The sequence below is a fragment of the Globicephala melas genome, chromosome 9 (assembly GCF_963455315.2).
Source record: "Globicephala melas chromosome 9, mGloMel1.2, whole genome shotgun sequence".
NCBI lineage: Eukaryota > Metazoa > Chordata > Mammalia > Artiodactyla > Delphinidae > Globicephala > Globicephala melas.
This window is the reverse complement of record NC_083322.1, coordinates 88,004,258-88,026,138: the sequence shown is the minus strand read 5'-3', so window position 1 is coordinate 88,026,138 and position 21,881 is coordinate 88,004,258. Positions and strand designations below refer to the sequence as shown.

Below are 21,881 nucleotides of genomic sequence, written 5' to 3'. Positions count from 1 at the left end.
TTGTTTTTGTGCTGCTGAGGATAACTGGGTTTGTTCTGGGAAAGCGGTCCTTCTCACAGGTGTAACTGAATCTCCATGATGTCTCTGTGTCTCAGGAGGACTGGAGTCCGAGCATTTCCATTCTTGTCTTGATGGCACAATGTCATGGTTTTACTCATAAATACTTAGAATAGATACTATTTGTTAAATACCAACTATATGTGGTATCCTACCAAACACTTTAAAAACTCTATCTCTAATCCCCTCATCGCCTAGAGGTTTGTGTTCTTGTCCCCATTTTACAGATGAAGAAAGATTCAGGGTGGTTTCAAGACCTGTCGCAGAAAGCTGATGTATCCAGGCACCATCCCCTTGTCAGTGTTAAGAGTCACAGTAAATTTTACTTTCGGTTCTATCAATGACTCTCCAGGCCAACAGAGGGTTCAGTGATCTGAGCCTTGATTACAAGTCTGCAGAAGCCGGAAGGTTGCATCACCCAAAGACTCTAGGGTCCTGAAGCCAGACATTTCACGCCCTCCAAAAGAGCCTTCACACTTGGCCCTTTAGGGCCACCTGGCATGTTCTTTTCATTTTCCCCTGCCACTTGGTATTTTTCCCCTAAACGCATGACTTGGAAAACGACTCCCCCCGCATTCATCACTCCCTGCCTCAAAGGCGGGCTGCTTTCACTCCCAGCCATCTGACCACGGTTCCCCCCCCAATTGGAGGTGACAGGCACAGCCGACATCCTCTGCCTTTGGCTCACAAACAGCTTGCGAAGCGCTTTCAGCCAAGCGCCTGACGATTTACAACCATAGCGGCTCTGTCACGGGGCCTTTGATGCCTCCATCAGGGCCTTGGGCTCATTCATCACCAGCCTGGGAAAGCCGCAGGGGCTGTTTCTGTCTCTCGGCCTCCTGAGAGCCTGCATGGGCCCACGGGGATGGCAGGGGACCTGGCACAAAGCCACCTGCCTCGTGGGATCCACTGGGTGCTTGACGCCCTCCCAGCCTATTCTACCTGCTCCCCCAGACTCTGCCGCAGGCACTGTGCCAAGAGCCCTGAAGAAAGAGTAAATATTCAGGGACAGGGCTGCCAGAGCCCATGGCAGCGCCAGTGCTGTCGTTTGGCTTGCTTTTGACCTGCCCGGGTGCTTCCACTGTGGTGTGGTGGGAATGGACGAGATGCTAGGCGGGGGAGAGTGGTGGGTGATGCAGGGTCAGGGTTTCCCAGCCCCTCCCTGGAGTATGCAAACGAAGCTGGGGTTTGGGAATAAAACCTTTCACTTCCTGGACTGCTGAGGGAGGAGCCCTTTTGTTGCCCCTCCTCATATCTTGGCTTTTACAGGACAACTGCAAGTTCCTCCCACTGGAAAAGCCCAGAGCTCTCCTGGAACATTGTTTAGCGTTACCTTTAGTAATAAATACAATTAGTTCAGTTACTGGCTGGCATTGACCTTCAAGGCTAATTTGGAGAGAAGATTATCAAAATGTGATTTTACTAGCTAATACGGAATGCAGTTTGTAAACTGTCATCTCACACATCAGGGGACTCTGGACCACAGGAAGCCACAGTACACACTTAGCAGAAATGCACTGAGGGGAGAAAATTGACCAGGAAGATTGGAGATAGCACAGTCCTCTCCAATCATTGATACCCAGAGTTCTTACACTTCAACTATCTTCCCCCACCTCTTAGGGCAGGAGAACAAAGCGGAAAGCAGGAGGGTCTAGAAGAGCAGGACATGAGGAGAAGAATTTCCCAAGATGCACTGGAGCCACCCAAAGGCACTAGCATAGCTTTAGATTTTCAAAGAAAGTGGAAGAGTGACTCTGTGGATCACCTCTGCTCCATCACAGGGACCAGACTTCTCTTAACAGTGGTGGGTTTGATTTATGCAGAAAATGGTGTGGAAGTCACGGTCCTAACTGTCCATGACAACTGTTCTCACCCATCAAACAGACTCTGTTCTTGGGGTTGGGATAGGAACCTATCACATGGTCAAGGCCATTATTGCTTTGATAGGGGCCTCAGTAAGAAGCAGATGGCAAATTAAGATAATTCTGGGAGGGTTTAGTAAAGGGACTGTTACAACGTGTACACACAGTACATGGGAACTTCAAAGGATGGTCTAGGTCTAGGAAGAGTGGGCCTCCCTTTCCAGTGCTAGGCCTCAAGGAGCCAGAGGAGGGAGCAGTTCCTGAAACCGGAACCAGGGACAGAGGGTGCTGTGCGCAGAGGGCGGCCTAATAGGAGCTGAGACCTTCAGGAGGTGGAGGGGCTCATGCCGCTGACAGGGAGGGAGCCAGGGGATAAATACCCTGACTTCTCTCTCCCCCTCATTCCAGGGCTTCCCGTGGGCCAATGGGAAGGTGCAGGGCAAGGGAGCAGTTGATATCCATAGAGGTCAGCCTCCTGGGGCACAGAGCAGGGTGGGGGAGGCTGGGAGCTAGATCTGAAGAGGCAAGTAGGGTATGTCCAGAACAGGGTTTAGCTGTTTTGATGCCAGGCTCAGGACCACTTGATTCTTAGCACTATACTGGGCATGCCACTGGGGAAAACGGGGGGACATTGAAGAGCATAATAAAGGAGTTTGTATCTCTTTTTTTTTTTTTTTTTTTTTTTTGCGGTACGCGGGCCTCTCACTGTTGTGGCCTCTCCCGTCGCGGAGCACAGGCTCCGGACGCGCAGGCTCAGCGGCCATGGCTCACGGGCCCAGCCGCTCCGCGGCATGTGGGATCTTCCCGGACCGGGGCATGAACCCGTGTCCCCTGCATCGGCAGGCAGACTCTCAATGACTGCGCCACCAGGGAAGCCCCAGGAGTTTGTATTTGTACTGCTTATCCTAGATAATCTTTGTTTAGGGTCCTTTGTCCTTTGCATGGCCACACTATGTATCGGGTCTATGTCCAGAGTTACCTAGAGCTTAAAAAATGAACTTGCAAAACCAAAGATCATCTCAGAGGGAGACTCTTTCCCTAGGGAGATCTGAAAGTGAGACCAGCTCTGGTGTTCAGCTTTGCTCCAGACACAGGACATTCTCTCAGCAAGGGTCACTGTAGAGATGCCCTCCCCACCCCCAGGAGGAACCACCTTCACACTCCCAAGATACTGGAGACTAGTTATTAAGAAACCACAGAGATGAAGCTAACTTGGGGAATTATTCATCTTGTGGCATTGAGACAAAATAGTTAGTGGAAAGACAGTACTGTTTACCAAAAGTCATATTAACCCAGAATCACAAGGGACTTCATTGATTTATTTTTTTTAATTTTTAAATTAAATTAAATTTATTTTTTTATACAGCAGGTTCTTATTAGTCATCAATTTTATACACATCAGTGTATACATGTCAATCCCAATCGCCCAACTCATCACACCACCACCACCACCACCCAGCCACTTTCCCCCCTTGGTGTCCATTCCATTGTTCTCTACATGTGTGTCTCAATTTCTGCCCTGCAAACTGGTTCATCTGTACCATTTTTCTAGGTTCCACATATATGCATTAATATATGATATTTGTTTTTCTCTTTCTGACTACTTCACTCTGTATAACAGACTCGAGATCCATCCACGTCTCAACAAATGACCCAATTTCATTCCTTTTTATGGCTGAGGAATATTCCATTGTATATATGTACCACATCTTCTTTATCCATTCGTCTGTCGATGGGCATTTAGGTTGCTACCATAACCTGGTTATTGTAAATAGTGCTGCAATGAACTTTGGGGTGCATGTGTCTCTTTGAATTATGGTTTTCTCTGGGTATATACCCAGTAGTGGGATTGCTGGATCATATGGTAATTCTATTTTTAGTTTTCTAAGGCACCTCCATACTGTTCTCCATAGTGGCTGTATCAATTTACATTCCCACCAACAGTGCAAGAGGGTTCCCTTTTCTCCACACCCTCTCCAGCATTTGTTGTTTGTAGATTTTCTGATGATGCCCATTCTAACTGGTGCGAGGTGATACCTCATTGTAGTTTTGATTTGCATTTCTCTAATGATTAGTGATGTTGAGCAGCTTTTCATGTGCTTCTTGGCCATCTGTATGTCTTCTTTGGAGAAATGTCTATTTAGGTCTTCTGCCCATTTTTGGATTGGGTTGTTTGTTTCTTTAATATTGAGCTGCATGAGCTATTTATATATTTTGGAGATTAATCCTTTGTCCGTTGATTCATTTGCAAATATTTTCTCCCATTCTGAGGGTTGTCTTTATGTCTTGTTTATAGTTTCCATGCTGTGCAAAAGCTTTTAAGTTTCATTAGGTCCCATTTGTTTATTTCCATTACTCTAGGAGGTGGATCCAAAAAGATCTTGCTGTGATTTATGTCAAAGAGTGTTCTTCCTATGTTTTCCTCTAAGAGTTTTATAGTGTCCGGTCTTAAATTTAGATCTCTAATCCATTTTGAGTTTATATTTTTGTGTGTGGTGTTAGGGAGTGTTCTAATTTCATTCTTTTACATGTAGCTGTCCAGTTTTCCCAGCACCACTTATTGAAGAGACTGTCTTTTCTCCATTGTATACCCTTGCCTCCTTTGTCATAGATTAGTTGACCATAGGTGCATGGGTTTATCTCTGGGCTTTCTATCTTGTTCCATTGATCTGTGTTTCTGTTTTTGTGCTAGTACCATATTGTCTTGATTACTGTAGCTTTGTAGTATAGTCTGAAGTCAGGGAGTCTGATTCCTCCAGCTCCATTTTTTTCTCTCAAGACTGCTTTGGCTATTCGGGGTCTGTGTGTCTCCATACAAATTTTAAGATTTTTTGTTCTAGTTCCATAAAAAATGCCATTGGTAATTTGATAGGGATTGCATTGAATCTGTAGATTGCTTTGGGTAGTATAGTCATTTTCACAATATTGATTCTTCCAATCCAAGAACATGGTATATCTCTCCATCTGTTGGTATCATCTTTAATTTCTTTCATCAGTGTCTTATAGTTTTCTGCATACAGGTCTTTTGTCTCCCTAGGTAGGTTTATTCCTAGGTATTTTATTCTTTTTGTTGCAGTGGTAAATTGGAGTGTTTCCTTAATTTCTCTTTCAGATTTTTCATTATTAGTGTATAGGAATGCAAGAGATTTCTGTGCATTAATTTTGTATTCTGCAACTTTACCGAATTCATTGATTAGCTCTAGCAGTTTTCTGGTGGCATGTTTAGGATTCTCTATGTATAGTATCATGTCATCTGCAAACAGTGACTGTTTTACTTCTTCTTTTCCAATTTGTATTCCTTTTATTTCTTTTTCTTCTCTGATTGCCATGGCTAGGACTTCTAAAACTAGGCTGAATAACAGTGGTGAGAGTGGACATCCTTGTCTTTTTCCTGATCTTAGAGCAAATGCTTTCAGTTTTTCACCATTGAGAATGATGTTGGCTGTGGGTTTGTTGTATATGGCCTTTATTATGTTGAGGTAGGTTCCCTCTATGCCCACTTTCTGGAGAGTTTTTATCATAAATGGGTGTTGAATTTTGTCAGAAGCTTCTTCTGCATCTATTGAGATGATCATATGGTTTTTATTCTTCAATTTGTTAATATGGTTTATCACATTGATTGATTTACGTATATTGAAGAATCCTTGCATCCCTGGGATAAATCCCACTTGATCATGGTGTATGATCCTTTTAATGTGCTGTTGGATTCTGTTTGCTAGTATTTTGTTGAGGATTTTTGCATCTATATTCATCAGTGATACTGGTCTGTAATTTTCTTTTTTTGTAGTATCTTTGTCTGTTTTTGGTATCACGGTGATGGTGGCCTCATAGAATGAGTTTGGGAGTGTTCCTTCCTCTGCAATTTTTTGGAAGATTTTGAGAAGGATGGGTGTTAGTGCTTCTCTAAATGTTTGATAGAATTCACCTGTGAAGCCATCTGGTCCTGGACTTTTGTTTGCTGGAAGATTTTTAATCACAGTTTCAATTTCATTACTTGTGATTGGTTTGTTCATATTTTCTATTTCTTCCTTGTTCAGTCTTGGAAGGTTATACCTTTCTAGGAATTTGTCCATTTCCTCCAGGTTGTCCATTTTTTTGGCATAGAGTTGCTTGTAGTAGTCTCTCAGGATGCTTTATATTTCTGTGGTGTCTGTTGTAACTTCTCCTTTTTCATATCTAATTTTATTGATTTGAGTCCTCTCCCTCTTTTTCTTGATGAGTCTGGCTAATAGTTTATTAATTTTGTTTATCTTCTCAAAGAACCAGCTTTTAGTTTTATTGATCTTTGTTTTTATTTCATTTATTTCTGCTCTGCTCTTTATGATTTCTTTCCTTCTGCTAACTTTGGGTTTTGTTTGTTCTTCTTTCTCTAGTTCCTTTAGGTGTAAGGTTAGATTGTTTACTTGAGATTTTTCTTGTTTCTTGAGGAAGGCTTGTATAGCTATAAACTTCCCCCTTAGAACTGCTTTTGCTGCATCCCATAGGTTTTGGATCGTCATGTTTTCATTGTCATTTGTCTCTAGGTATTTTTTGATTTCCTCTTTGATTTCTTCAGTGATCTCTTGGTTATTTAGTAACATATTGTTTAGCCTCCGTGTGTTTGTTTTTTACATGTTTTTCCCTGTAATTCATTTCTAATCTCATAGCGTTGTGGTCAGAAAAGATACTTGATATGAATTCAGTTTTCTTAAATTTACTGTGGCTTGCTTTGTGACCCAAGATGTGATCTATCCTGGAGAATGTTCAGTGCGTACTTGAGAAGAATGTGTAATCTTCTGTTTTGGGATGGAATGTCCTATAAGTATCAATTAAATCTATCTGGTCTATTTTGTAATTTAAAGCTTCTGTTCCTTATTTATTTTCATTTTGGATGATCTGTTCATTGGTGTAAGTGAGGTGTTAAAGTCCCCCACTATTATTGTATTACTGTTGATTTCCTCTTTTATAGCTGTTAGCAGTTGCCTTATGTATTGAGGTGCTCCTATGTTGGGTGCATATATATTTATAATTGTTATATCTTCTTCTTGGAAGAGAGCAAAATAAAAATATTTTTTAACAGAGTAAGAAAGTGGAGAAGGGAGATTACAAAGAGGAAAGAAAATGGAAGAGAGGGAAGAAAAAGGATGAGGAAGGAAAATCTCTCACCTAAAGGGACAGTTCAAATCTACTTATATTATTGAGCTGTGTCGCAGGTGCCCACAATCCTTCAGTCCCTGCCAGACTATACCAGAAAAACCAAGCACCCCCAAAGAGGTGACATGCCCACATGTGTCTCAGAAGGCAAATACCTGAAGGTGAACTTGGTACATGTCGAGGGGTTGTCATTAATGTCTTCCACAATGAAGGTTATCTGCTTGCGATTCTCCTGACCCCCAGAGGGTCTATCCTTCACCAGAACCTCCAGAGATATGGCAGGATTTTGTCTTAATTCACCTGCATCTCGGTCTATCCTGCGCGCCACTTGGATGGTCCCAGTCACTGTTAGAAAGCAAAGGTCAGAATATGGCTCTTTGGAGAGAAATGAAGAGTCAAAGGTAGGTGGAGACTTGGAGTACATTTGAAAAGAACATTCTGATGTGAGGACTGGCTTACAAAGAGAATATTCTTTATACAAGTACATTAAAAAAAAAAACCTCATGTAAGTTCCTGTCTTGGACATTGACTGGGGTGTCTGGCCTGATCCTTCTAGAATTTTGCACCTCATGCCTCAGGGTTAGGCCCCCTGGCAGCTGTCCTTGCCTGTCATTCATTGGACTGATAGACAGCTGACTCCAACCCCTGAGTTCTCTTTCTGGAGAATTTGTAACTGGGAGACACAAGTCAGGTTCCTAGTGGAGCTACAGATAAGATGCCAGAACTCTAGCTGCTGAGGTCACTGGAGCAGCACTGCTTCCCATCCTTCCTGTGCCCTGTTTACTCTTTCTCATGAGATATGCAGTATCCTGGTGATAGGTGTCCCCTACTTTTTTTTTCTCTTGCTTGGTTTGGCTGGCCTTAGTTTCTGTTACTTGCAACCAAAGAGTCTTAATGAATATACTACAAAAAAACCCCACTGTATTTGTTAAAAGCTCAATTTGCAATACTCGAATGAACAGAATTCTAAACCACAGTTGTCCATCCTGCCATGATCACTGGAGTGAGGTCCTCAATGACAGACAGCACCGCCTTTGCCGTCTCTCCTGGGCACAGGTAAACTTTGCCCTAAAGCCTATGGGACGAGTAACACATTGTCTTTTTGGGATTGTCCAGTGCTGGCCTCCACAAAATCATTATGTAAAGTTAAGTCCTTTTGGGTGATGTGACAGGGATTTATGAGGTGTATAGTCTAGGAGTAGGGAAGAGCGCAGCCTTTGGAGTCGGGCAGCTTTGATTTGTATCGCTGCTTCACAACCTACAAGCTGTGAGACCTTGGATGAGTCACTTAACCTGTCCGAGTTTCTCTCCAAGCCTCAGTTTCCTCATCTGTAAAATGTGGATTATGGTAGTTCATTGGGTTGTTCTGCTGGGTACTTAAGATAGAATGCATGTGGATCACGCAGCATCCTGCCTGGTATGGACTAAAAGATGGTCATTAAGAGGGAGAAACTCTCCTTCTCTGCACCAAGATACTTAGATGGGAAAATCTCCCAGGAATCCAGCAGATGGATGTATCAATAGATTGACGCAATCCAATATGGTAACCACTAGCCACACGTGGCTCTTTAGCTCTTGAAATGTGGCTAGGCCAAATTGAGATGCAGTAAGTATAACACACAACGGATTTCAAAGAATTAATATCTCATGAGTAACTTTAAAATCTTGATTACAAGTTAAAGTGATAATATTTTGGATATATTGGGCTAAATAAAATGCCTTGTTAAGATTAATTTCACCTGTTTCTACTTTTTGTGGCCACTTTAAAATTACATGTGTGGCTTCCACTGTATTTCTTCTGGACAGTGCTGATCTGAATCCTCTGTTCAGGAGACTTCAAGGTACCCTCAGGATAGTGAACTCATCCATCCTTAGATGGCCACCTGCCTCAAAGGTGGAGTGGTGATACAGCTGATGATACAGCTGTCGACACAGGGCCCTGTTCAATGTCCCCAAACCTTATGCCAGCTGCTTTTAATGCACCTATTACAGGAAATTCCCTGGTGGTCCAGTGGTTAGGAGTCCATGCTTTCACTGCTGGGGCCTGGGTTCAATCCCTGGTCAGGGAACTAAGATCTCCAAAGCCATGAGGTGCAGCCAAAAGAAAAAATACACCTGTTACCCCGATAACTTACGATAGTCTAGACGGAAAGGCATGCCCCAGACCAGAAGACAGAGAAAATATTTGTAAAACAATCCAAATGGCTGAATTAAAGGATGCACATAAGGATGTGTGTGTGTGTGTGTGTGTATGTGTGTGTGTGTGTGACTTACACTGATTGATCATGAAATAGCTGTTGACAGTAGTGATGCTGTAGAAGAGGAAGCTGGTAAAACCTTTATCATCAGGGTCCTCAGCTGTGATATTGGCCACAATTGCTCCTGGACCCAGCTCCTCGGGAATCATGTACACGTGCGTTGGGCTGGAACAGAAATACAGCAGACACAGCTCATTTCAGGGGCACAGGAGGGTGGAGTCTGGGAGGTGGGTATTTTAGTTCGTGCTAAATATAGCGTGGAGCTGTTGGAGTTGCATCAATGTGTTGGGGAGGGAGAGCTCAGCAGCTGAAAGGAGGGGTGACTGGCTTTTGTGTTGCCACAGATCACATCCCTGTGGATGCAAAGAAGTTGCCATACTGCGATGGCAACGATTTATACCAGCCACGGTCCCTGACTCCACGCAGGCCTGATGCCATTTCAGGTCAGCCTTGGCATTAACATCTTTTAAAATAAGGATAGTCGGCCTGTCCAGCTGTCTTCTCTTCTCCCAGTTCGTGTGCAGAATTTTCCTGAATTCTTTTAAAAATCCCTCTGGACACAATATCCAAAACTATAACTTCCTGATGCCCACACCATGGCTGCCCCCAGAAGCTGATTACATTGTGAACCTTCTCTATCCCAGGGCCTCTGCTCACTTTTTATTTCTGCCCCCCCCCTTTTTTTTTGTTCTGAGGAGGCAGAATTTACACACAGAACGTGTATGCCTTTCCAAGTTGCTTTAACCGTGAGGTCAGCTCTCTGAAGGGAGAAATGAGCCCCACTGGCAGAAGCTAAGGTCAGCGTGCTGCCCTCCAAGGATGACTTCTTACAAAGTAAGCCCAAACTGCTAACTTACACACCTTCCTCAGACCTCTGCTGCCTTGGAAAAGGCCCGAAACCAGACAGATATGTTTGAGGTTTTAACTGCACAACCTGCGTAAATTGAATAATTTTGAATGTACCAAAGGAAGCTTATTGTTTAAAATAACACTGCAGGAAGTCCTTTTGTGGAGGGAAAATCACTTCAGTGGGACAAATAGTCATCTTTAATTTACCAGTTTCCTAAATTTGGGTTTTCCCTTGTGGGATTGTCTTTAAGAGGGGAATGAATACTCTACCTCAGATCTAAAGGATTGCGTTCATTTCATGAGCTCAGAAGGTCTCTGCGGTTCTGTCCCATCATCTGTAGGGCCAGAGGGAGGAGAAAGGGGCGGGGACCTCCAGGGGAGTCAGAGGCAGGCTGAGAACAGCTGGAACCAGGGCCTGCCCAGCCAGGCTGCTCTCGGGATCCTGGGCCGGCCCCCACCCCTGGGGCGACCTCCTGTAGGCTCGCTCCATTGATGGGGGACAGTAATCTTGTTCAGGCCAAGAAGCCACCTCAGTGCTCTGGACCTCTCACTACCAAGGGTCCCACAGAAGCTGCCGTTTGTCCATTTACTTACCTGGCACACACCGTTGTCAGGGAATCCGTGCCGCCCACCAGTGGGTCCAGGGATGGACAAAGTGGGAGGCAGCCGAGGAGGCGGGGTGGCAGGAACCAAAAGCAGAGCCAGAGGAGAGAGGGGGACAGCCCTGGCTCCCCAGGCTGGACTAAGCCCTTATTCCACTGTGTGAGAGACCCTTTTTCTCACGTATTGGATTTTTTCCTTTGGCTGCATTGAGGGGCTTCCGTTAATTTCCAACAGAGATCACTAAGACACTGTGCGACCTTCACAGCCTCGCCTTTGCTACCCCAGGGGTTGTCCCCGCCTTCCTAACTGCCTTCCTGAGCATGCTGGGTCCTCCGGCCACTCCAGACCACTGAATCAGGAGCCAGAGTTTCACCAGATGTGCGGGGTCGGGGTCGGGGTAGCACTTTAAAGTTTGAGAAGGACTATTATGAGGAGTCACCAGAGGTGACAGCCAGAGGCTCCCAGCCTCTCATAGGACAGACAGAGGACACCTTGGGAGAGAAATTCCCTCCCTCCCACCCTCCTTCTTCCCTCTAAGACAGTGGTTCTCAGCTGCAGATGATTAGGTTGTTTGTCACAACTAGAGGAGCAGGCTGCTATCGGCGTGTAGTGAGTCGAGGCCAGGGATGCTGCTAAACAGCTACGATGCCCAGGACAGCCCCACCGCAGGAAGTATCCCGCTGCAAACGTCAGGAGTGCAGCTGTTTAGGACCCTCATCTGCGGGCTCCTCCAGTCCACACTGGGCGCTCCGGGAAATCAGGTCCTCGTGAAGAGGACTGATCAGGCTGTTGGTGAAGACACAACTCCCCGGGTACAACATCCTGTCCTTGGCTGACTTGATATTGAGCCTGGCAGAAGATAAAATCTGTGGTTTATTTGGTTTGGGGATCCAAGACCCAAGTATGTATAAAATATCACTTAACTTAGAAGTGTTATCCTCAAACCACAGTAGAAATCTGTTCAAATGCGGTGAAGCCAGGACCCCTGCAGCCCCCCCGACAGGGGAAAGCTCTGATATCACTAATTCCCACACTCTTCTCCCCTTGACACTGGCTCACCAGAGCCTGGACCCAGGGCCACACTCAAGGGAAAGGGTGTGAATCCAGGATGACCTGGGATGGCTTCTGTAAGTCCATAAAGTGTGTCTACACTGCCTCGCGCCAGGTTGAAAAGGACTGTGAATGAATGCAAAAGAAATGGGCAGAAGGGGAGAAAGACCCACCTGCCTGACTCTAAAACAAAGTTCTTTGCAAGAATAGTGAGCACTGTTTGCGAGGTAGAGGGTGAATGTAAGTCGGGTACTCTTATAATAAACTGCCCGACTTTCATAATGGCAGCATCCTGGAGTGCACATCACGAGAACATGAAACGTTCAGCATTTGTCACCACCCAGGAGAAAAATGGTGAGGCATTTTCAACAGCAGAAATAGTACTTGCTTTGGTTGTATTTCATTGCAGGACCTTAACAAATAGTAGAGATAGAAGAGTTGTTTCCACATTTTGCATTTCTAACTTCACACTCAAACTCAGTCTACTTGAGTCCATTTGAGGATTTAATTTTGTTCATCCTGAATTAAATAACTTATGGTTAGTCATAGCACTGATTTGGGAGAAAAGAAGGATGATCGTTCAAGGGAACCAGGAAACCCTCAAAGTTAGTACCTAGTTTGAAACTGAGCAAACTTGTTGAAAGTGAGGATGGCTGAGGGACTAGCTTGGCTCTAATTGAGCAGCCCTGGCAAAGTAGGGCAGCCATCCTGCCCCAAATCCTGCCTCACATCCTTCTAGATCACAGGCTCTCCCAGACCCATCCTTACCAACATCCAGGGAACACTGTTTGAAATTAAGTCGACTGTTTTTTTAAAAAATGGTTAGACAGTCACAGAGGTCATGCCTCCTTGTCTGGGATGGAGGTTCATCTCTCAAACCAAAAATGAGAACCAGAGTTCCAGAGCAATCTCTGGGGGACCCCAATAAACAGCCAGGGTCATGTTCCCTTTCTGCTGAGGCCAATTGCTTTATTTTGGAAGATGTAGTCCAAACCAGATGGCCTACACGTTCTGCCCCTTGGGCGAACTGATTATTTTCCCCTTTGCAGGCCCATTAGTCTGCTTTCCCACCTCACAGACTGGGGGTGTGGAGAGGGCATCGCAGAACGTGTCAGCTCTAGCCCCACCGCCATCGCCTTCCTCTGGGGGATCACTGATGAATCCGCATTGCTGTGTTGGCCAATACTTGAGTCCGAATCCAGGCTGGGATGTCACAATTATTTATAAACTGCCTGTACTGTGTTCCTGGAAGAGCCCGTCAGCAGAAATGCACTGCACCGTCCTGCTGAGCTTAACCTGGCAACAAGCATTTTGTGGGAGTGCCTCTGCTGCTGCTCCCTCCATGTTGACACTCAGCAACTGGGCTGTAGACTGTGATAACGTCCAGAAGTTTCACTATTGTGGTGCGTTTTGCCAAAAGGCACTTGGTTAGCCTGTGAGTGGAGTTGCTTTAATACCTCAATCTCGGAATACTTTTGCAAGCATTCTACATAGGTCTGGGGCCCAGTGGCTTTTCATTGGTGGAGTCTCTCTCCCGAGCTGAATGTATTCCATGAATACAGTGAACCCAGGCAGGGGAGTTTGCCAGTTTTCTTGTGGCTGGTTCCTGAGCCTGGCTCAGCAACTGTGGGGTACGGTGGGGGGTGGAGTCTTGTAACCAGTAACCAGGCTGTTTGCAGGGTCACATGCCAGCTCAGAATCCCATCTCCCCCTCCTAAATCCTTGTCTGTGACAGGCTCTGGTCTCGCCTTTGTGCCTGGGCTGGTGCTGGGCACATTCCCACAGGCTGCCTCTACCAGATTCACTTACCTTCCTCACATCTGTTGGATGGAGGAGCTGCCAGACAAGGCAGATCTCCTTTCTGAATCCACCACAACAGGAGGAAACTTAGAGCACCCAGCAGTGGGCAGGCCCCTTAGGCACCATCGAGACAGCCCTTTCCTCAGTCGGAGAGGATGACCTCCTGACAGTGGGCTTTATGGAGCCTGGACTGATGACGTGCTCTAGGATTCTGCCGTTATTAGTGGTGAGCCTCCTATCCTACGAGTACCCGCCTTCTGCCTTCTGCATGTGCCCAGTGGCAAGCCTTGCACCAGGGGCGTGGTGTCTGGCCTCCACCCCTTCCCCACCATACCCAGAATCCCATGGTGCACACGTCTGTGGGGTGTGGAGACGGGGGGAACAGAGGTGGAAGATGTTAAGTCTGGAGGTCCAGGTAAATGAGCCTCTTACCTCTCCTCCAGGCCAGAGCAAAGGGCAGCCCTCTGCCTTGCATGAAGTGTGTCTGAGGCAGCTCAGCCACTTAAGAGACATGGTACCCCCCGGCCCACGGAGACCCCCTCCCAAGCCCTCAGGCCTACCTGGTAAAGCGAGGGATCTCATCATTGATATTCACAATGTTCACCTGCAGCTCCATGGAGGCTCTGAGCCCTTGGCTATCTTTCACTTCCACGATGAGATGGTACCTGTCAGGAAACAGCCCAAGTCAGGGAGTCAAGCTTTGCTGACATGACTGCAAATGGGGTAGGGGGAGGGAGGGAGGAAAGTGTCCGTCCCCTTTCTGGCCACCCCCCTCCATATCCCCCTGCAGAGTCAGATCTGCTAGGTCTACCCTTCTTTCCTCATCTCTAAAACCCCACCCCTCCATTTCTCATCCTATAGTTATTACTGACGGCTGCCATCTCCCGCCCGCCACGTTGCACACCCTTTCTCCATCCTCGCTCCCGTTATCTTGGCAAAGTGCCTCATCCACCCACGTAAGGAAACTGAGGCTGCCATGGATTAGATAATTAGCCCTGCTTCTCACACCTGCTGCAGATCCCAGAGCCAAACCTGTGTGGACCCCAAGGCCTGTGTGTTTTCACCCTCAAGCCCTGGCTACTCCTCATCTCTTTCCCCAGAGGCCTGCTCACCTCCACCATTCTGCTCTGATGTCAGCGAACAGCTCTGACAGCTGCCTCTCCAGAGCCAGAAGGGCATCTGAGGCAGTCCTCCGGATGCTTCAGGGGCCCCCTCCCACACCTTCGATCTTGTGATCCAGAGATGTAGATTTTGGGTGGGAAGGAGGCCTTCAGATAATGGCCTTACTCCTGATCCCTCTTTGGAGCTCACTACCCTCTGAACCTAGCAGCAAGGCAACAGACCACTCAGGGCCTCCGCAGCTGCCCTCAGTCTGCACTAGGCCTGTTCCTTAGACACTCAGATAAAAGGTACTTCAAGCAAAGTCATTGGCAAAGGCTACCTGCTGTGTCCTGCTTCAAAGTCAAATTCTGTTGTGGAGAAGAGGGTCCCATTAGCAGACATTCTGAAACTCTTTGAAGGGGAAATCAGGAAATACTAAAAAACAAGGAAAAAAATATTACTGAGCACACCTACGTAGCTTTCCCCAAGAGATGAGTTTGTTCACTTCCCATTTTATATTCTTGGCCCGTGCAACTTTTTCTTTTTTTTTTTAAAGGGCACGCTATTTATTTATTTATTTATTTTTGGCTGTGTTGGGTCTTCGTTTCTGTGTGTGGGCTTTCTCTAGTTGCGGCGAGCGGGGGCCACTCTTCATCGCGGTGCGCGGGCCTCTCACTGTCGCAGCCTCTCTTGTTGTGGAGCACAAGCTCCAGACACACAGGCTCAGTAGTTGTGGCTCACGGGCCTAGTTGCTCCGCGGCATGTGGGATCTTCCCAGACCAGGGCTCGAACCCGTGTCCCCTGCATTGGCAGGCAGATTCTTAACCACTGCGCTACCAGGGAAACCCTCGCACAACATTTTTGATGTATCAGGATGAGGCCCAAATGGGCAGTTCTCAGGCTTAATGGTTCTTGATTCAAGAAGGCTCTGGATCAGTTGGTCTGAGCCTCTGACCCTGATCGGCTACACCCTGAGAAGCTGGTCACTGGATCCTGCTTCAATTACAGAAAATACACATAAACAGCTCCCTGCTTCTGAGTCCAGCATACTTATCCCCATCACTGTATTCTCACTTCTGCTTCCCAGGACAACTTCTGGCTTTGATTTGGTGTCTTGGCTTTAACCAACACTCTTTCAACACAGCTCCCATGCATTAGGAAATAGGACAGTACTAAAGCAAATACGATCTGGTCTCTTTCCTTAAAAGAACCCAGGATACGGTGCAGTGTGAAAATGTTCACAAAGCATCATTCATTACAATGATGGCAGGGAAAAGGAAAGAGACAAGTGTTAGAGAGAATGAACCTTAGCAGGTACTAGAGTCCAAGTTGGAAGCTGGTTTGGGATGTAGACGCGTTTTTTAACATCCCATCTCAGGGCTATGGCCTCTGGTCAAGCCTTTGCACATCCTGGGGAGTTGAGGGTCTGTCCTCCTTGGTTCCCAGTGCTCAGCCCAGCTGTCTTGAGGACCCCTTGCCCAGCACCAGTTGCTCTGATAAGGACACAGGCTTCTTTGCACATCCCACTGAGGGCCAGCCCATAGGAGGCCCACCCCTGTCCGTCCACGGGCGCTTGTCAGAATAGCTTCCTTGCTCCCATCGTGGAGTCAAGAAGCAGGGGAAGACCCTGGATCAGAAGAGCTGAGTCCAAGCTCTGGTTCTCACCTCAGGACCTGGGACAAGTCCCTTCCTTGCCTGTAACTTAGGGCTGAGTCCACCAACAGCTCGTCCGCATTATGGTAAGGATTAAATCGGAAGGCACACTGGAAAACGTGAAGGGCTGCGCGGCAACACGTGAGGCTTACGTATTTATAGCCATCTGTTCCAAAGGGCTTTAAGGGCAGAAGGTTTCATTATTTCCCACTAGGGTGAGGGATGATCTCTGGATCAGATCATAAGTGGAGGTTATGCAACCAGAGCCACAGCCCCTGAAGTCTAGAATCAAAGGAAACGTCAGCCGAGCTTTCCAACCCAGTGATTTGCTGTGTTGTGATCGCAGCTGAGCTCCCCGTAGAGGAGAGAGAACGCACAGAAAATAGATGAAAGCTCTCCTTTGGGGCCAATGAAAGATTTTTAAACGATTTTTTAAAGTGTTTACTGTCCGTTTATTATTTAATAACATTTTTCTAATTGTAATGAACATATTTTTAACCAAAAAACTGGGACCAAAAAGTCTAAAAAAGAAAATATTAATCACCTGTAAAATCTCATCGTTTTCATGAAGTGTTCTGTTCTTTTCTATGCAAACATATGCCCTCCAAAAAATTGAGATGATGTTCTAACCACAATTATAATATTTTGTTCTTTTTATTTATAGCTTGAGCATTGGCCCATATTCTTGTCTCATTTTATAGACTGGTTGGTTAATGATGATATGGCCTTCTACTGTAAGGGCTTATTTTACTAAGTCTTTCTTGCTGGTTACTTAGGTGCTTCCAACCCATTTTTAAGAGGAAATATTTGGCCAATGCCAAGAAGTGCCCTTCTCCCAGCTACCCCGCCCTCCAAATTGTATAAGCACCTTGACAGCACTCAGAGGTGTGATGTTTAAATCCCAAGCCCCCCACCAACTCTCCAGCTCACTGCCCGGGCCTGCAGCTGGCAGCGCGTGGAGCTGTCCTGGCTCTGTGAGCAGAGCCTTTCCTGCAGAGAATCCTCACATATCCACATGTCAGAGGCTCAAGCTGGATGTGCTGGAATGGCAGAGTTCAGAGACCCTGGCAAGGCATTTACTATATGCACCTGAATCGGGATGCCTTTCCACATGTGTTTTAAAATGCTCTAGGAGATAGGAGATAGGAGCTGGTTGTTTCCCAAACAGTGCAAGGTCTTGGGATATGGAGATGACAGACAGCCCTGCTCTGCCAAAGATGATGGTCAATCGAAGGAAGATACAGAGAAGATGTGGGACAGGTGCTCCACAAGGGATAAATATAGGATATTAGGGCAACAGAGAAGGCAGCCTCTTAGACCCATCCGGAACATGAGTCACACATTGGGGCAGTTGAGTCGTGAAGTGGCTCTGGATCCAGGCTGGAGCCAGACTGCTGAATCTGAATCCTGGTTCTACCCTTTTATGAGAGCTTGTGCAACAAAGAGGAATAATAATAAGGCATGCCCCATGGGGAGATCACGTAAAGTTCTAGAACAGTGCCTAGCAGAGGGAAGCTGTCCATGTATGTTAACTACTACTGTCCAGTTAGAATGTGAGATCCATGAGGGAAGGGGCTTCATTTTATTCACTGCTCTATCCCTATGCCTAACACATACTAGGTGCTCAATAAATATTTGTTAAATGTTCAATATTGGGGCTTTCTTCTCGCGTGTTTCCCATCTGAGACCCCCATTCCCACCTTAAAGGATCTTAAAAAGGCAACAACAACAAAAACGTTGCCAACCTTTATAAAAAGTCTGTTTCAATTTGGTAATGCTGGACTTGGGTATGAAATCGTCCTCCAGGCTCAGCAAGCAAGAAAAAAGCAACAGCAGCAGACAGAAAGGGGAGAGAGCTGTAGGATTAGAACACGGGGAATTTCTTTTAAATTTTTATTAAGAGGCTGATTTCCTGGAATCCCGATTTTTTTTTTCTTTTAGAGCCAGGCTAATTTCCTTTATCCCTGAACCTACGAGCTTCTGATAATGGGAATAGCAGTTTGGTACTTAGAAAGGAGATAATATCCATAGACTAAAAATATTATGTCATGTGGCCATTTGCCAGCGACTCAGCAAAGCTTTCTGTAAAACCTGGCATTCTCTTCCCTTTTTAAAGGCTTGTTTAATCAAAGCTGCTCCCTTGATATTCGTTCTTGGAAAACAGAAATTAAATAGGATGAAAAGCAACGGCAGCCCCTCTCTGCTCCAATACTGGCTAAGAAAAGTCCTGAGTAATCAGATCAATTCTGTGAACAAATGCTTGTCAGACAAGCTCTCGAGCGTCCCCGCAGGGAATATTCCTTTACCGTCACCCCAGGTTTCTCTCTTTGCAGCCCCTTGGCGGCAATGTTTTGCTCACGGACACAGAGCTTCGGGGTGGAGAACGATGAGCAGGCTTCCTGCCCCATTCATCCTTTATTGTGCCACCGGTGCGGAGAGAAAAAAGGCTGCGAGGGAGCTGGCCCAGTTTCCTGAAATGTCAGGCTCCCTGGGGAGGGCACGCCACCTCCGGGCCGGCACCCGCCCCCGCCCCCGCCCCCGCCGCTACAGCTGGAGTCACGGGCGAATAATGATCCAACCTGTGCTGATTTGCAGCCCTCGGTTGCTTTCGGGCCTGCAGTGGAATCAAGCGACAAGAATTCAGCCTCCCAGCTCGTAGGAAGAGAGCAGTCAATTTCCAGGGGCCAAGTTTCCAGGGGGAAGCAGGACCTTTATTCCTCCCAAGTCCGGGGAGTGCCAATGACCCTACCAGCCACTGAGAACATGCCCCCAAGCCCACCCAGAGGGCCCAGACAGGCAGCATCTCTCTACTGGGCCAGGGCAAGTTATAAAGATGACGCCACGGTCCTATTATTTTTCAGTGTAAGCTGAATGTTTTATAAAAGCCTCAATTCCTCTCTTTTCCCCCTATTCCACCCCAAAGCAGCTCAGAGGTGGGAGGTGGGGGACGGGAGTGGGAGGGAAGGGCGCCTAGGAGGAAAAAAACAGCTACCATAAAAAAACCTACTGCAAGCCCTTAACTCAACTGTGCTCTACTTGTGTGTGTTATTATCACGAGGGTGAGCTAGGTGGGTTATAGACAAATATTTGTTTTTAAGAAGAGCCACATGTATAAATGCTACATGCTATAGATATGTAAAGGATGCAATCCTTTACTGAGGAAGCTGCAGATCTTCCTGTATTCTGTCAGTCTTCTTCCGTGATCAGCCTAGGTCCTGTTCTTTGATTCAGGCGTCACTAATCTTAAGAACAATGATGCCCTTCTATTTGAGGAAGTATCTCTCCCGACGTATGAACCATCATCAGTGGTGGTGTATTTGGAGTGGGAATTTTCAAATAGCACTGCTTGTTCCCTTCTCAAGCATTCTCATGAGGACCTGGAGTATAAAGCGTTTTGTAAAGACTTCCAGCGGAGACTCCTGAGTTAGGCAGATGCCTGGGGGCAGTGAATAGTAGGGGTGTGGGTGGGTGGGTGGAAGGCGATGAGCAGAATCCCTTGATTTTCACTGGCATTACCTGGCCCAGGCGAGGGCCTCAGATCCTTCCCTCGCCAGGAAATAGGGGGCTGCTCAGGGGACCTGAAAACTTCCATCCAGTGGGACTGACAGTCATCTGCTGATCACTCTACTCTCAGGAAGACTGCAAGGTGATGCCACTTCTCAGAGCCATGAGCAAGATGGAGGTGGAGAGAGAATTGCTTCCCCTGCTGCCCTCCTGGTAGCCCAGCTGGTAGCAAGGTTATTGCTCTTTTAATTTCATCCTTTGTCTGCCCTGGTGGAGACAAAGCACATTTCACTTTATGCAAAAGTCCTTCCCTAATGGAAAGGCCAAGAGAAAGCCCCTTAATGGAAGAATTGCTGCACTAGATCACTTTGCCTCCAGCTGCGAAACTGATTAACGTCCTTCGAGTCTCCAAGGAAGCTCTGCTGCAGTCACGGTGGCCATTTCCAAGCATGAGGGGCGGGGAGTGTGGGAGTTGGGTGGGAGGGAGTGGGCCCCAGAGAGCCTCCTTCAGGAGGTGGAGAAAGGGCAGGCAGAAATGCCAGTAAATCTAATTATTCACACAGGGACCGTCCTGCGCGTCTCTGTGTCCTGATGCTTTGCCTCTGAGCCTCCTCCATCTGCACCCATCACAGCACAGAAGGTGCACCGGCAGGGGAGCGAATGCTGGGCCCCAGCCACACCGTCCAGCACAGAGGCCACCAGCGACGGGCACCTGTGACCGCAGAGCATCTGCACTGTGGCTGGTCCAAAAGGAGATGAGCTTTAAGTGTAAAATACACGAGTCCGAAGAGATACTATGAAAAAAAGGATGTATAGTATCTCACGAGTCATTTTTATGTTGATTATATGTTGAAATGATAATAGTTTGGATATATGGAGTTCAACTGTATTAAAATGAATTTCACCTGTTTCGTTTTACCTTCTTGATGGGGCTACTAGAACATTTAAAGGCACAGCACTAATTTCTGGCTCACAGTCTAGCTCTATTGGTCAGTGCGGGTCCAAACAATGTACAACCACATGCTTTAGAACTTTCTTTAAAAGGGAGGGAGCAAATACCAGTGGTTTCTGTATTAGCCCCAATTTTGCACCATCTGTGACAAACACAGTTTCACTTTATTAAGCTGGATGAGGGTGGAGGATTTGTTGTAAAAGAGTTGCAGGTTCCGGAGGTGTCCTAGAGCTAATATTTAATTTATCCTTCCTCCTCTAGTCGCTGCCATGAGCAAGGTGACTCCAGGAACCCACCAGGTAAGATGACAGGCACAAACCAAGCCCAGGTGGGTTCCTGCACATGCTTTGGTATTTTATTAAAGTCTGTGCTTGTTTACTCAGGTCAGTGGTTCTCCAATGGCAGAATGCGTCAGAATCACCTGGGAAGTTTGTGGTCCAATTCAGCATTCCGATGCAGAGTCTAGGAATCTGCGTTTTTGAAGCATCCTAGGTATGTTCTCATGCAGGGGCTTGAACACCCAGTGAGAAGCACTCATAAACCAGTGTTCCCAGCCTTTCTGACCAGAACAGTCACCCAAGGTATCTGGCAAATCTGTAGATTCCTGGCCCCATCTCAGACCCACAGAATCCAAAACTCCAAGGGAGAGACCTGGGGAGTGTGGGAAACAGTGTCTTAAAGCCGTAAAATAAGTCAGAGAAAGACACGTAATGGATGACATCACTTAGTGTGGAATCTAAAAAATACAACAAACTAGTGAATATAACAAAAAAGAAGCAGACTCACAGATATAGAGAAGAAACTAGTGGTTACCAGTGGGCAGAGGGAAGAGGGGGCGATTTAGGGGGAGGGAGTTAAGAGGTACAAACTATTAGGTATTAAATAAGCTACAAGGAGATATTGTACAACACGGGGAATGTAGCTGATATTTTATAATAACTCTAAATAGAGTATAACCTTTAAAAATGGTGATTCACTATATTGGACACCTGTAACCTGTAATATTGTACATCAACTATACTTCGATTAAAAAAAAAAAAAGCAGCGGTTCTCAGCCCT

At 46.4% G+C, this 21,881-nt stretch overlaps 1 protein-coding gene across 1 annotated transcript in view; it reads right to left on the bottom strand.

The window, feature by feature from the left end:
- The window catches only part of CDHR3 (cadherin related family member 3), a 97,217-nt gene that overhangs the window by 48,429 nt on the left and 26,907 nt on the right, over nucleotides 1-21,881 (bottom strand). Inside the window, exons 5-8 of the mRNA XM_070046274.1 lie at nucleotides 15,054-15,148; nucleotides 14,173-14,277; nucleotides 9,327-9,475; nucleotides 7,208-7,397 (exon numbers count right to left, since the gene is read on the bottom strand). Coding sequence (XP_069902375.1) covers nucleotides 7,208-7,397; nucleotides 9,327-9,475; nucleotides 14,173-14,277; nucleotides 15,054-15,148 — 539 coding nt within the window. The remainder of the gene's footprint in view (nucleotides 1-7,207; nucleotides 7,398-9,326; nucleotides 9,476-14,172; nucleotides 14,278-15,053; nucleotides 15,149-21,881) is intronic.